Genomic DNA, 16,764 nt, shown 5'->3' on the forward strand with positions numbered 1-16,764 from the left:
TTATATAGTTTTAGCTAAAATAACAGACAGATACGTCGACGGACAAGTGATAAAGAATAATGGCATATGCAGTAAGGTCCCAAACTAGGTAAGTAGGGAAAAAAAGATTAAGTACCACAATCACTTTTGCTGCACAAAGTAAAAAAAGAGAGTAGAATCTGTTTATAAAATATTAGTTTAAACAAGTGACTGTCGTGAATTGATATGATGGCTTCGGGAAGGTGGTTTCATTCAGAGGATGATTGAATTATAAATGGCTGAAAGGAGGATTTTGTATGACACATTTGAAGACCAACTTTGTAACGATGGTTCATTCGAGGCAATAGGTAAAGCGGCTGAGAAATGGCTTTGTTTTGGCGAATTGAATGATGAGAAATTTTGTGCAAAAAAAGAAACAGGCACGCAATTTTACGATAAGATATAGACATGAGAGAAAGATTGTTTTTCATAGTGGACACGCCTGCAGTTCTGTTGTAATTACATAAGATGAAGCGAACCTAATTGTTTCGTACGAGTTCTGATGAAGATGTTAGTTTGCCAGTAGTAGTGTCCCGAATAGCGCACTCGTATTCTAATTTAAGTTGTACAAGAGCAAGTGATTTGCTTTAAATTTAGTGTCGCTATATATGGCGCAGGACGCATACAAGGGCATAGAATGAAAGCCATGAAAGTTGATGGACTAACTTCCGTTACCCAAGACTCTTCAAAGTCAAGTTCCTCGAACTCTAGGCGACAAGTTTTCTATATCAGATAAGTGGTAGAAATAGGTTATGCTCGAATGCACGCAATAGGTGGCCCACCTTATAGACTAATGATGATGCAGCCATTGAAGACGGGATGGTTTTCTTCGCCTAGGATAGCTGACAGCAAGGCTTTTGAGGAGAAAAGCCCCTTCAGCTCACACAATGTTCGCCGATGCCATCGTTGTAGCTTGCCGTCGGACAAACACCAGAGTTACATATAGCATACATTGAGCGGTCATAGCGCGCGTGTAGGTTTAAAATAGACTATATTCCATCTGTGCATTTCTCTGTCGGCCCCTCCATTCATCAGTTCATCCGTGCATGTGTGTTGATCCATCCATGCTTGCATCTGTTCATCCGTTTTTCGGTCCATCCAACCGTTCGTGCATCAATTCATCCATCCATCCGTCCATGTATGAATTTGTTCGTCCATGCGCCCTTCCGTGCATTCACCCGTCTACTGTTTATATGTCCACGCATCCATCCATTTGTCCATCCGTCTGTCAGTTCGTCACCTTGTGATATCCAGTGTGTGTGCGCCAAATGTCTGTGCCCATTGAGACGGGCCGGTCAGAATTCCAGTGCTCTGTGGTCAGAATCAATCGCGATGCTTTCTTATTGAATGATTGTACACGCTGGGCACAGCAACACTGCGCAAGCAAAGCGAGAGCGCTGTAGACTCCGACAACGGTCGTGACCGGGATGCGTTGTTGCAGTCAAGTGGCTTCCTGGCCCCATCGTAATATCTTTATAAGCATCGTGATATTTTATAAGCATTTCGTGATCATCCGAGGATCTTCGCAGCATTCCCAGAGTTCACTTCTTATATGGAGTGGCTGCCATTTTTTTTAATACACGGGGAACGTGCTTCAGTGCAGATAATGACTTAGCTATATGCTTCATGCAGACAACACGGCGTTGCCATAACTGACGAACACGTTTGTGAATTTCGAGTTTTCGAAGAGATGATCAGTCATATTCGCTGTGATAGCAGCCGTGGTTGCTTGGCAAGCACTCCTAGGCTCGATCGAGGACGCGGGTTTGATTACTGGCCATTCATGGTGCCCACCTTTAGGTGACGACAAAATTCAAGAACACGTTTGTGTACTTCAAGTCTACGACAAATTATTCAAGTTGGTGTCGTTTGATATGTGCGTATGAGTGTAGTTTTGCATATGTAGTCTCAGGTGTTCTATTATTCACGCACTGTCTCTTATTGTTTCCTTTGGAATGTGTGTCCCACGTTCCCTCAAGGGCTAAAAGGTAGCCGGCGCTTTACCTGTGCGCTAACATCTTCTTATATATCAAATCAATAATTTTTGAAAAAGTCGTCTAAGATAACTTAGGACCCCCCACTAGGACATTTCTCGTAATTTTCGTGGCCTTCCGGCACGCAAACCTCACAGTTATGTTAATTTTTGTTGTTACCGTCTTTTTTACAATGTCGGCAAGAAAGTATACCTGACGGTGGTGCTTGGGTGACTGTGGGCGATCCCTCTTTGGCAGAGATACCCCGCAAGCATAGACCTATCCACCAGCGAACGAGAACTTTCGTTAGCAAAGCGGCCAGTGCATGATTGCCTTCGTCCAAATTTTTTTAAGTCTTTCGACATGTTCACTGACATGCCTGGTATCAATTTTCGCATGGTGTCAACACGCATTGAAACATAACTGCGCCAGCGAAAAAAATCTGTTCCAGAATTTGCTATACGAGTGTATTAGTTATGATGGAGACGGGTATCGATATGTTGTTCGAAGCCTTGAAGGGAAACCGAAGAGAAACAATGACTTGGTTTAGATTAACAAACTGCACTCTGATAACTCTAATGCCATAAGTTTCACTGACATCAGTTCATTAGTAGCGGAGAAAGTCAAGGTTAAAGTTTCATTTTTAAATTTCACACCAGAATCTCTGCGCAGGACGTCACAGATTTCAAAATGCATTTTTTTCTAATTTTTGCGACATTCGACTTAATGAAATGTTCCGAAACTTCGTATGCTAGGTCAATGGTACCTACAGATGACAGTTTACGTCATTTTTATCGGCACCTCCCCCCGCATTTTTTTTCGTGCATTTTCTGTCGCGCTAAGAGTGGCATTTTCAGGAATGTGAAATTGTACTTCACTAACGGTTTTGCTCTTTAGTCTCCACTTAAGGCTCAAAATCTCTCAGCAGATACATACTATATGGGAAAACCACCTTCTAAAAGAAAACGTTTGCTGACATACTGTCCCAGCAGCATCACCCCCCCCCCCCCCCCAATTTCCTGCATTTAACGTACATGATGGTATAGGAACAAATGTGATGCAGCTATTTGTACAGAATTTCAGGTAAGAGCGCCTTTTGAAAGGCGGCGTTTCTTATAGTTTCATATGTACCACCTAAATCCTTACTTCTAGTTTTTCAATGTTTATATAAATATGTTTAGAGCAATTTTCGTAAATGTTTGATCGGTCATTGTTCGTATTTATTTCAATCATTCTTAGTTTCAATCTCGTAATTTTAGTGCTCTGTACCCACTCTTGCGATATCCCTTTAACCAAGCTGCAGTATGTGAAAATAAAATAAAATAAAATAAAATAAAACACGTGTGAACCACAGCCATTGCAAGGGGGATGACTGTAGAGCTAACGTATGTGTTGGTCTGATGACTCGGTGGTTCTTTCAAAAAGATAACGCGTTGGTTTATAAATCATTGGTTGAATACAATTTGTACATTGCCTTGCTTATCTCTCCTTTGTTTTTATTACTCCTCTTTTACCATGATGAATATTGTTCCCCAATAATTGATGCAGACAGCAAGTCGGGGCTCAGCAGTCGCACTCGCAAGAGAACCCTTGTGGTTCCCGTTGCCGGCAAAGATTGGCGGCCTGGATGTTCTAGAGGTACGAATGAGGAACGTAGTCTGGAACTGTTTAAAAATTTTTGTAGGATGATAAGAGCCGTTGTATATTGTTTTGGAATTCAATATACAGAGAACACGCCATGTCTAGACGTCTGTACCGCGAGAAAGCTTGCATCTGTTGCCATTGCCTATGAATTTTCGCAGCATCGTTCTACTAGAGGAACTATCTCGTCATGGTGGTCTTGTAGCTAAGGTACTCTGCTGCTGACCCGCAGGTCGGGGTATAAAATCCTGGCGGCAGCGGCTGTATTCTTGTTGGAAGCGAAAAGTGCTGTAGACCTGTGTGCTCAAAGTTGGGTGCACGTTAAGGAACCCCAGGTGGTCGACATTTGCGGAGCCCTCCACTACGTCGTCTCTCATAAACATATGGTAGTTTTGGGACGTTAAACCCGTTATACCAGTTAATCAAACTACCAGGACAATCAGCGAAGCTGAAGTACGAGTCAGTATCGTACAATGACGTTGCTGCTGTAACTTTGGCTTTTGGTAGTACAGCCAGGATCGACAGAGCAGTGCTTATATTTCAGTGTTCAGATCCTGTTCGGCAGGTCTGCGCATAAGTGCGTGCCTGTTCATGGTGACAAGTGAACGGCGCGCACTATACCATCGCGAAGGCTTGCCGCTGTTCAGGTTTCATTTCACGCTTATAGAACGTATATCTTAGCGAAAAATTTCGGAACTACAATGTTCAGAAAGCGTGTGTACACAAAATTACAAACCATCGTAAGCTAATGTGAACTAATATGCTCGCTGCAGACATTGAAGCTTGGGTTCAGCCTGGCGACCGGCCTGCTGAGAATGCTGAAGACGAAGTTGGCGCAACAGCGCCACGGCAGAAGAGAGTCTCCAGGTTGCAAGTTCTGAAGCGGGCACCAGGGCTTCAAGAAGGTACAAAGAGAATGGCACAACGTTTTAGGATCATTGATATCATAATGAGGAACATTGACAGAAGAATCAGGTTGTGGTACTTGCATAAGCCCGTGGAATAACTGATAGCTCAGCGGTTGCGCTTCGGGGACCTTAAAAGGGCCTTGTGACATTTTTTCAGGACGGTATGAAAAGGCTGCTGATTGGTAGTGGAGACTTCTAATGCGACCCCAATATTGTATCGTTGCACGTGGGCTGGAAAGAGTGAAAAAGAATATACTAAAAAGGTAGAGAAGTTGACTAGGCTATGTCCAGTTTGCTACCCTGCTCATCGGGAGAGGGGATAAGAGAATAAAAGTAAAAGATAGAGAAGCAGATGTACATTTCGCACGCGCACGCACACGCACACGCGCACGCACACGCACGCACGCAGTATAGGATTTCAAAGGCGGTCACTAAGTGACGTTGCCCTGAAGAATCGTGAAAAAGCTCGTGTGGTTTTCTGGACTGATGTGCTTGAAGATCATGCACCAAAGATCTCCTGAGTGAAGCGATGATCATCCAGTCTCCTCAAGGCACACTGAAAAGTCCGGCAATCTCATTCAAGATCGGGACAATGGCTTAGGACACGTACTTACAATTCTCACAGTAAGCTAAAAAAACCACCCCCTCTTGTTTCTACAAACGATATCACGCACTCAGCCACTCCATGCGCCCTTTATGACCACTGTGTGCACGCGAATTCACGACCATTAGCTCATTTGAGTATCGTGGCTGCATGGTTACTGCCCCGGCAGCGGGAGACCGCCACGTTTCCACTCGTGCTCTCGCGACTTTTCTGAAGATTAACCACGAGTTAGAAGAATATATAAGAGAAATAATGACACGCACGTGACGTACCTTCCTTTCCTACGCCACCTTCTTCTCTTTGTCTTTCAGCACGTTTGGCGAGACAAGAAAAGAGAGAAAGCAATTACAGCGTACGAGAAATCTCTACGCACTTCACAGATTCCAAAAAAAAAATGACGGTCAATTCATAAAGCAATAAACTCCTTTAGGCAAGCTTCTTGATAGTTACTTGAAGAAATGTTGCAGAGCCCTTTAACCGTCACTATTGCTACCGCATCCTGATATGTAACAAGTGACTCCAAAAAGTGAATGCCTACTGATCCAACATGACCGTGGCTACCTCATGTCATGCCACTTACAGTACTCTCGTTTACTTGCCTGTACGCACTTCCGGTCTCTTCTTGAGATACTGCCTAGTTATGCAAAACTCTCGGTAAATGAATCATTGATAGCATTGAATGTTTTGTTGAAACTATTTATAGTACAAGTTATCGGTAGTACTGCATGCTATTGATAGTATAAGTGCTCTTGCAGTCGATCGCTGCATCGGTTGCATTACTGCAGGTAAACATTTCAGACTCATCGCCTTTTGGAAATCTATTTTATGCGAAGCAGTTAGTGAGTAATTGTCCATTTCTTGGCTTTGCGTTAAGCGTTAGGAGGTGGGTCGACATGTTTTTACGAGTAGGGTAGGTCTGTGTGCATCGTGACATTACTATAGGAACGTCAACTACGCTGGTCTTTAAAGGGGAACGTGTGCTTGGACGTAACTTGAAAACTCATGTTGAAGTGCGGACGTCTGTATTATCGAAACTTAATTCACTTTACGATGAGGTGATGTAAATTTTATACGTAACTTTTATTAGTGTATTCCTTCTCGGCCAAGCTACATTTGTATACAGTTTGCGGGGAAGGAATACAACTGCATGGTTTATTAAAAAACGGAATCAACACTACAATCGAAATAGACATTCACGCGGAATGACGCCTGTATCATAGGGGTACATAGGTAATCTTCGTTCTTGAACTGTAAAATTAGATAGCAAGCACTGCAACCCCAAGTGACGTCACCCCTGCAGTACGACTGGACACGTTCTTTTTCCTAAGCAGCTTAAGGATCTGGCGTTGCTCTGTGGTAGAATATCTTCCTGCCCCGCCCAACGCTTGGGTTCGTTTGGTGATGGGATATTAATCATTATTCTGTACATTAGTCGGCTCAATGCTGCCCATGTCGCGTTTTATTCTTTGCGTACTGAAATCTCTTTTGGCGTCTGTCTGTCTGTCTGTCTGTGTAATCTGTGTCTCTGTGTGTGTGTCTGTCTGTGTAATCTGTGTCTCTGTGTGTGTGTCTGTCTGTGTAATCTGTGTCTCTGTGTGTAATCTGTGTGTCCAATCTGTGTGTCTAATCTGTCTGTCTAATCTTTCTATGTAATCTGTCTGTCTAATCTGTGTATGTAATCTGCATATGTAATCTGTATATGTAATCTGTCGGGCTGTCTAATCTGTGTATGTAATCTGCATATGTATTCTGTATATGTTATCTGTCGGGCTTTCTAATGTGTCTATGTAATCTGTATATGTAATCTGTCTGTCTAGTCTGTCGGGCTGTCTAATCTGTCTAATCAGTATGTTTATTGTAGTGCCTAGAATATACGACATACTGTCTATCTAGCCGTTTACGACTGAGTGCTCTCGTTATCACCCCCTTAACATGGCGTCAACCAAGACAAGAAAGAAGGTTTGGGGAATATGACGCGCTAGTGAAGCCTTCAACAATGTCACAATCCGGTCGCGTACGTCGTCAAACATTTCAAGTTAAACAGTCACACATACCCGCCCGCGGATATGTGCCCCTGGTATTCAGGTATGTGCCACAGGTGATAGACATTTCAAGTCTACCCAGGAACGTCGAGAACACACGTAGTGTCAATTCAACGCGTAAGCGTTAATAAAGCTGATATCAGCAGCGTTGACCCAATGAACGCAAACAGTTAACATTCTAGTCTCAGCAGGAATCAAACCACATCATTCTGCCGGGCAACCAAGTATTCTACCACAGAGTCACGCCAGGTCTCGGGACTAATTTTCAAATAGAACGTTATGTTTCTGAAATGTCCACTGTGGCTGTAGTGTTGGATATTCAGTTAACTCGTACCATACAACCGTCCCGTCGCTCTAACGTCCATTGTAGTTAAGTGATATTCGCTCAAGTTTATTTATGTAGCAGTTCCCAGTGCTACCATCCTCACAAGTACCAGCGCTTCATATCAGCTTATCGCTTCCGATGTTGCTAATGCTCATGTTCCTGTTGGCATCGTTGCGTAAGGGCAAACAACTAGTTATAAACATCTGCAATTCCTCAACATATGTCTGTGCATGAAACATTTATGCATATATTTAGCGTAATTTATTGACGTGCCGCTCGATAAAAAAATTACATGGTCACCTTCTCTCCACACGCTTCCCAAAACGGCGATTCCCAAGGTACGTGGGATCTAACGAACTTTTATTAGAGCTCTCACATTTAAATTAGCGATGTCTGTTCTCGCCGTTCCTGGCTAGATATAAACCCAGTCACCTGTGGTGCCTATCGGGGCCCGTGGTATACTGGTATGTATCACACACGTCTGCAGAAAAGGGTTTCGGGACGGGCGCAACAGGATTGTGGCGTTATCATTTTTATGACCACACATTCATATTTGTCAGACCCTCTTTCCCTCTCTTACCAATTTTGCTCTACACCACGAGAATACCCCGACCTATGCGGCTAGCTAGCTAGCGAGACGGACGGACGGATGGACGGACGGACTGACGGATGGACGGACGGACTGACGGACTGACGGACGGACTGACGGACGGACGGAGGGACGGACGGACGGACGGACGGACGGACGGACGGACGGACGGACGGACTGACGGACGGACTGACGGACTGACGGACGGACGGACTGACGGACGGACGGACTGACGGACGGACGGACTGACGGACGGACGGACTGACGGACGGACGGACGGACGGACGGACGGACGGACGGACGGACGGACGGACGGGCACACACACAGACGGACGGGCACACACACAGACGGACGGGCACACACACAGACGGACGGGCACACACACAGACGGACGGGCACACACACACAGGCGTACGTACACACACACACACAGGCGTACGTACACACACACACACAGGCGTACGTACACACACACACACAGGCGTACGTACACACACACACACAGGCGTACGTACACACACACACACAGGCGTACGTACACACACACACACAGGCGTACGTACACACACACACACAGGCGGACGAACACACACACACAGGCGGACGAACACACACACACAGGCGGACGAACACACACACACAGGCGGACGAACACACACACACAGGCGGACGAACACACGGATGGACGGACGGACGGGCGGACAGACAGACACAGACAGACAGACAGACAGACAGACACAGAGAGAGAAATAGATACGCTCAGTGCACGTGGCACTTAGTGAACTGACTACTTACAACGCCGACTAAATTTCAAGGCCGAAAGGCTGCCGCAGTGACGTCAGAGGTTGGGGGCCCAGTTGCCCAACTGAGCATGCTCAGCAAGACTTTTTTTTTCACATCTTTTATTCGGCCCAATCAAGCCGCAGCAGCTGCGAGAGCGGGAGCGTTTGTTCTCCTAAAACGTGAACGAAACAAGGCTTTCCGCCGCGTTCGCGGCGTAACTGGGCCCCCACCCTCTGACGTCACTGCGGCAGCCTTTCGGCCTTGAAATTTAGTGGGCGTTGCTACTTACCGTAATACTCATTTCGTTTACGTGGAATGTTTTGGCAAAACAAGTTGATTGTTTCCACAGCGAAAATGCCCAATAACTTCAATCCGAAAATTTTATAATGCAATCTGTTGCATCTAGCAACTGATAAGCTTTGTTCTTGATATTTCTTATTTGGTATGTGAAACTTCACTAATTAGTACACAAAATTTTTAATTTGAAAACGAATAATGTAATATGAATTTTAGGCCCCGCAGTTCCGCCAAATGCAACTGCTCCTTTTCTGCAACAGACGAACAGTTCAGCTTAATTTTCAAGTGTCGACCAAGCATTCTGGTGAAAGAACACGAGCATGCCGACTTTCGCGTCATTCAGCCTGCTCCTCCTGCTGCAGCATTTTCCACACATTCGAGGAACGAAGTTTATGTCAAGTTCGAGTGGTTTATTTCATGCTCTCGCTACTGTGTTTTAGTATTGATAGCGCTGTCGGTAGTTATTTGTGCCATCAATAGTTCCATAGTGATTGAATTATCGATTTTGTCGATAGTGCTGATTGTTCTGGATCACTAGTACTCGTCCTAAAATTCTCAGTTTATTAGTTTGCCCTAAATAGATGCCAAGCACAAGCGAGACAATAGAAAGTGCACCAGAAGACATCAGTGTACAACGAAAGAAGCTATTACACAATGTCTTTAAGATCTATTTTTAGTTTCTAGTGCACCCTGCCGTCACAACAAGCTATTGTAGCTTCTCTTCCCGAGCTTTTGTGATAGGTCGCGCAGTTTCTTCAGAATGTATTCTTTGACTACAGGTGTGCCAAGCAAGGACTCTAAGAGCAATGTCATCAAAGGGCCTGCTGAAATGGATTCACAGGTAAAACGTTTGCATATGTCACATATATCAGGACACGTTTGCATAGTAATAAGTTGTATAAAAATGGAGAAAAAAACTTGTCACTAACTCTTTGTTTAATGACCATGGAGGATGTTAAGCGTTTTGATAGTGTGGTGCACTGCTTCTAGGGTACATAGGTATAGTTCCCTGCGGCAAAGAAAATTTGAGTGTGGAGAGTATGCAAAAAAGTTGGTGTACTAAATAACATATATTAGCACAAACAAGAAAAAAATGCGCAAGAAGCAATAGAAATGAAGCTAATGCTCATTACGTTTTAACTTTCTTCTTCGCACTAATCTGTATCTCTTAAACCTAAAAATTTTACATCCTGCTTTCTGCAGTTACATTGAATAGTTAACGGTCAAGTTATCACGACTGACAGCCTCGCGTGCTGCAGCACGCGCTGGGTAATTCCTTGGAGATGGCTTTATAGCGCCTACGTAGTTTCGGTTTCTGTGAGCCCCGAAACAGGCTCATCCCGAAGTATTAAATGCTAAGTATTTCTTTTCATATTGCAGACAGTTTGAGAGTTTCTACCTATCTATCTATCTACACACAAACGCATATATATATATATATATATATATATATATATATATATATATATATATATATATATATATATATATCTCAAATCACTTCCTTAATCACGTTGGGGTAGAGCATAATTAGTATGTAAGGGTAGGTGGGTTAGACGATTAGAAATGTCTGGTCATGACTTACGACACGAATAATAGGAAAATCTCGTCACGTACGACGTCATTTTTCCCCAGTCACACGTAGCATATACCCGAATATTAAGGCCGTGATATGCGGGTGTGTGGCACACGTGTTTGACAGTTTAAATGTACCGAGAGGCGGCGAGAAGAGTCATTGATTATTTGAATGTGAGAGTGCTAGAAAAATCCACATCGGCAGCGTTGACCCGACGACTGCAAATAAAACACGCTACAACCCCAGAAGGAATCAAGCTCAAACTTTGAGTGGCAATGAAGTCTTCTAAAGCGGAGCCACGCCACGTTTCCGAACTCCTTTGGAAAGAGACTATACGTTGGTGAAATGGCAGTTGTGGTTGCAATGCTGCCCATCTAATTTTATGAACACTACATACACAGTACAATGACACAGGTGTCACGTCAGGGTAGCTTAAATTATAATTATGCACCATTCATTAAAGTTGGTTAACATAGCACTACTGAGGGCTGCCATATTCGCAATTAGAAGCGCTAGAATACAGCTTACCGCTTATGACGTTGGTATTACCCATGTTGCTCTTGGAATTGTTACGTAACGGTAAAATATCGGTTGTATGAAACATATGTGACTTTTCAATATACATGTCTATGCGAATAACATTTGTACGTATGTTGAGTGTTATTTCGTAATGTTTCGCCTAACAAAAAAAAATACACCAGAGTCACTTCTCCTCCGCATGCTTCGCATGATATCGATTCCCATAGTGCGTGGGATTTGCAGAATTTTTTTTCTGGGTAACCCCAAAGATATGAGCACACTAAACAATGAGGACTTTGCTGAGAAGTCTTTTTAAGGGAGGCTCACTATAAAACTTTTTGTGTGCCTGTAAATGTGTGTGGCCACCCAAAATGCACTGTCGAGGCAATGACTCCAACCTTTGCACTTCTGTGCAAGTCGACACAGCAGGCGCGCATTGGGAATCAACGCAGAAATAACATACCAACACTTGCTAACGCTTAGCAAGCAGCGTAGTACGTTCATCACCCACTTAATGTCTAAAAATGACCTAGAAGTATCAAGATTAGTCTTCAGAAGCATCCAGTTTCATTGCTTAAAGCCTTGCATGGCGTAGTGCAAACTTCGGCTATTTATTGTGAAGGGGGCACCAAATTTGATCAGGGCTTTCGAGACATTGGCTGACATATCTTCGAGAACAAGTCGTCAAAACAACTCATTAAATCCGAGTAATCTTCATTTTGTTTCAGACAACTAGAAGACGTTCCCTCAGGAAGCCCAGTGGAAAAAAGAAAGGCGTCTCGACCGAAAGACGCACGGTGTATAAGAAGCTCGAGGTTTGTACGAGTCACTGAACAATAAAAAAAAAGCTAAGTGCACTGCTTAGAGAGCACTTGTGTCAAAGCAAGCGAATGCGTTTAACGAAACAATGACTATAAATCTTAAATATCGAGTACGGAAGCGACTGGCTGGCTTCTCGCTATGCGATGAGATAAATCAAAAGCCACAAAGAAAAAAAAAGGAGGACCTAAGAAATCCTACCACTCATTTACAATTACTGTAGCACTACATACATGCTGTCATTGTCTTTTCTTACTGTCCCAATTCTATCGTGCAACTATGCACTTCCTCCTTGGCACTGTCAAATGATCACGTACTGCTATTGGCGAGCATGGCTGCTTATCACGACTCTGCTGCAACAAAGAAACGAGTGCAAGCTCTGTCACTTGCTAAGTTCAGATAACAGAGAAATGACGGTACAGGTGGAAAGTTAGCTGCAGGTATAGCGTGCCTTCGATAACCCCCCCCCCCCCCCTCCGGGAGTAGCGGAGCCACTGCTGCACAAAACGAAAATCGTAGTCGGCAAAGCTTGCCCTCATCTTGTAATCAATAGACAGCGACTTTGAAGACTAAATTGTGTGAGGTGGCTGCCAGTTTCCGGCTTTTCTTTGATGCTGCATCTGAACGTATCGAGTTACCTCGATCACATCAAACCTCTTCTAGCAGAAGGGAACCACGCGCGATGGTTATTCGCTTCTCTTGCGCCATTTATAGTGCCCGTACCATGACAGCTAGTGTTCAAGGCCAATTGTGTGACTTGTTTGAGTTCGAATATGAGCGCTTGGTACTATGCTCGTTAATTAGCGAATGTTCAGTGAACTATATAAGCCGGATAAATCTGCGGACCTTATTTAGTATAGCTGTCTATTACACCACAATTCAATTGGAATTCATGTGAAACTGGGAACTTTTGTATTTGGTGTGGTTTTTCCCGTTACCATTCTGTTTCGACTACGCTCTTCCCTGTGTAGGATATAAACAATTGTGAGCTGCTCTGTCTGTCAGCTTTCCTGAGTCATGACAATGCCGGTACGCCCAAATTTGAGAAGTTATGCCATTGCTTACTTTTTTTGTACATGTTTTCATGCATTCCAGGAGCTTTGGCTTGAGATCGCCGAAACCAGGTCCCAGTCGGAAATGGAGGAATTGAAACAGATTCTCGAAGATACTTATAACCAGCGCCGTCTAATAGCGGCCTCACCTCTGCCCGAATTTTTCTTGCAAGAAGAGATTGTAAGTATCAATGCATACTACTGCCACCATTATTGTACTGATGGCGTTATAATAAAAGGTTACGCAGATTACGCCAGTAAATATGGTTAATGTGTTCTACCAATAGACGGTAACATTCACTGCCTCATATGAACTTTTACTTCCAACATGACACGATTTTCGCAGTGCAATAATAAGAAAATTGTTACTTTGTATGCTCGTTTCGCATGTAGCTCTGCATGGAAGCTAAAATTCGATTTGGCTCCGACATCAAAGAACTGGAAGAGAAGCTCCGCAATGCGCTAAAGATCTTCTCGGAAGCACACAATGAAGAATTTCCATTAGAAGGACTGACATTGAGAGACCTTTGCCTATACTTGGAAGATGGCACAAGTCCTTCATTGGTTACTGAGGTTTGTCAAGTTTTTACACGTTTTTAACCATTATGGGCTATCCGGTAACTACTATCAGTATTATTAGGCGCATTTAAAATACATTTTAGGTATACAGTTATTATGAATTTATAATGAAAACTTCAAAAAAGTGTAACGCTTTCTCACATTAGGGACAAATCGCGGCAGCTCAGGAGAAATTGAAGAGCGCCTCCAGCAGGCCGCCTCCATTGTGAACGCCGATGCGAGTCAGTGCGCATTGTAGAGCGCTCCAGCCATACCTGAACTACTACACGCCAGCTAAGACAGCTCGGGACGAGCCTTAACTTGACGTGAGAGGAGCATTCAATCCAGAGGTTTTCAAAATACTAATCCATGGTGGTCTGATCCCCAACAGAATAAAGAATTGAGCTGCGCTGGGCAAGCTAGGAAAATCTGGAGGAAAGATTGCGCCCGTAATGCGCCCAGTCTCGAAACCAACGCAGGGGGGCAGGAGGAGTAGAGACGTGCAACGGCTCAACCACAACTTTGTAACTATCAAGTTTCTCTAGTCAACACCGTACTTAAGAATGAATAGGGACGAATACAGTGGAGTTGAATAATTTTTAATAGTTATCCGAATGTTCATTACCGTCATGTTATGTCAACGTATCTTGTAACCCGTATCTAGGATCGTACAACTCGTATCATATAGCCCGTATCTTGTATTAAAACAGTCAATTTCTTACCAGTATTGCTTTTTTATGTTGTTCTCTGAATATTCGTACAACAATTAGTGCTCCAGCGAAAGTGTTCAGAAAAAAAACAAAAGTGTCACTCTGCTTGCTTTCTAAAAAAAAAAAAACTTCGAAGATTATGATAGTGCTAGTGCGAATTCTCAGAGCATCGTCGATCGTGTTGGTGCAAAGCTTTGGCTTTCTGCAAGGTATAGATAACCCCATAAATCGTATTTTTTAACGCCAGCGTGGCTCTGTGGTACAAATCGTTATTGCCATGGAGAGGGCCAGTGTTGAAATTCAGCGGCGAAAATCCGGGAGGAGTACAAGGGAGGACATGCGTCTTGCGATGGCGGCCATCTTCTTTTAGGAAAATGTACGTGGGTTTTATTTTAATTGTATTTAAAATAAAATCATGCTTTGCGCAATAAAAAAAAAACATCTGTCTCGGTCCCGAGCCAGAAGGCGGCCAATATCGAGTAGGTTTCTAGCTAATAAGCCATTTGTATTAAACCATCAAATGAAGAAACTTTGTTATAACACGTAAAGGCGCAGCTTTTAGGGTCGAAGCTTCTTACGCCGTGGGTCATATGTCCCGTGTCATCGTAGTCGTCGTAGTAGCCAGTTGCATTGCATTCAGTGAAAACTGTTGTCACAGCATATCCGCGGAGTGAATGGTTATGAGTGGGACGAAGCGTCCGTCAGTCTATCCGTGCGTCCCACTTGTAATAATTTACCTTGTAGATGCGCTGTGATTTTTTTTTAAATTTAGTTTAATGACCCATTCTGTATACCTGTTCGTCACAGCATTCAAATATTTATTCCTGAAAATATTCTTGTAAAGCATGTTTATGTTCGCTGGTGAACGTTTTTTTTTTCATTAACACAATGTGGCTATATGAAATATTGGAATTGATATTGCACTGTCAATAGCTTACAACAAATCATCGACATTATTCTTAGGTGATTGCCGTTCTTCATTTAGTTTCCGTTTTAATCGCAACATAATGGAAACTTGTGATAAGTCCGAAGTAACCTGTAACATTGTAGGTAGCAAGTGGTCTCATTACACCTAGAAACTAAGAGCAGGTTAAGTTTTCGTGCTTAGTTTCTGCTCTTTAGAAAGGCTTCATATTTCAGAGTTGGTTTTTCGACAACGCGCGACGCTTAACTATCAAGCTGCTCAGGTATGATGTTCCAAAGTTCAATTTCAAGGTGTAACCAGCAAGAGGTGTACTCTCCCCCCCCCCCCTGTTTTCTTTCTGTATCAACAGAATAAAATTTAAGGCTAGGAATATAGTGCAAAATTAATTTTGGGTTGTGTTCACTTTTAGCAAGGAAAACTTCTGCGTTTCACATTGGTTGCAGGAAGCGGCACGTCACACGACTCGTCAAACGTGGCAATGCCTTCAGAAAAGAAATCATACGTATCATTAGACTGCAAAATGAAGTTAAATAGGGACAAATTTATTATGCAGGGGGTCTCATTCATCCAAAGTCCAATATTTCTTGCTCCTTTCCAGCATGTACTAGTTGCAAATAGCAAAAACAAGTGATGTACACAATCGTGTGCATAGCGCTCTAAGGGTTGATCTAAGCACCAAGAGGTTGACGACCCGGTTAACGCAATGTAATATCATTTTGCGCAGTCGACAACGCACTGAATCAGATGAAATCAGCTGGCCTCACACTACAACACTAATAATAATTTGGCATGTACCACGCACCTTGGGAATCGACGTTATTCGAAGCATGCAGAGGGAAGGTGACCGTATTGTAATTTTCCGAGTGACAGGACATGAAACGACGCTAAATATGTGCATAATGTTGAACGGACAGACATATATGTTGAAGAATTGCAGATGTTATGTAACCAGTTGTTTGCACTTGCGCCACGGTGGCAACAGGAATATGAGTATAAGCAACACCAGAAGCGATAGGCTGATATGAAGCGCTGGTGCTCTTTAGGGTGGTAGCACTGGACACTGCTACATACATCAACTCTAGCGCGTAGCACCCAACTACGATTGATGTTAAGCCAGCGTTACGGCTGTATCAAAATAGTAGTAAGCTTTATAAAATCAGATAGCCAGCGCTGCAACCACAACTGACGTTTCACGAGCATTAGGGTCCACTTGAAAAAACAGTTCCGAGGCCTGGTGTGGGTCTTTGGTAGAGTGTTTTATTGCCACGCCGAATGATGTGGTTCAACTCCTGCTGGAACCCTGATATTTATTCTTTGCATTCATCGGTGGGTGGGTGGGTGGATGGGTGGGTGGGTGGATCGGTGGATGGCAGACAGACGCAATAGTGAAAAGCTCCGGAAATTTAGACCACTTAATGTTCTTC

The 16,764-nt window shown here is 43.5% G+C and overlaps 1 protein-coding gene across 3 annotated transcripts in view; it reads left to right on the forward strand.

The window, feature by feature from the left end:
• The window catches only part of LOC119185561 (uncharacterized), a 70,037-nt gene that overhangs the window by 10,901 nt on the left and 42,372 nt on the right, over positions 1-16,764 (forward strand). For 2 of the 3 annotated variants that reach the window (XM_075895585.1, XM_075895583.1), the window contains exons 4-9: positions 3,540-3,629; positions 4,406-4,537; positions 9,961-10,022; positions 12,005-12,091; positions 13,191-13,328; positions 13,541-13,720. In XM_075895585.1, the coding sequence (XP_075751700.1) occupies positions 3,540-3,629; positions 4,406-4,537; positions 9,961-10,022; positions 12,005-12,091; positions 13,191-13,328; positions 13,541-13,720 (689 nt within the window). Of the gene's footprint in view, positions 1-3,539; positions 3,630-4,405; positions 4,538-9,960; positions 10,023-12,004; positions 12,092-13,190; positions 13,329-13,540; positions 13,721-16,764 lie in introns of those variants that run through there. The other variant, XM_075895586.1, reaches the window with a different exon arrangement.

Source organism: Rhipicephalus microplus, chromosome 5 (genome assembly GCF_043290135.1).
Source record: "Rhipicephalus microplus isolate Deutch F79 chromosome 5, USDA_Rmic, whole genome shotgun sequence".
Lineage (NCBI taxonomy): Eukaryota > Metazoa > Arthropoda > Arachnida > Ixodida > Ixodidae > Rhipicephalus > Rhipicephalus microplus.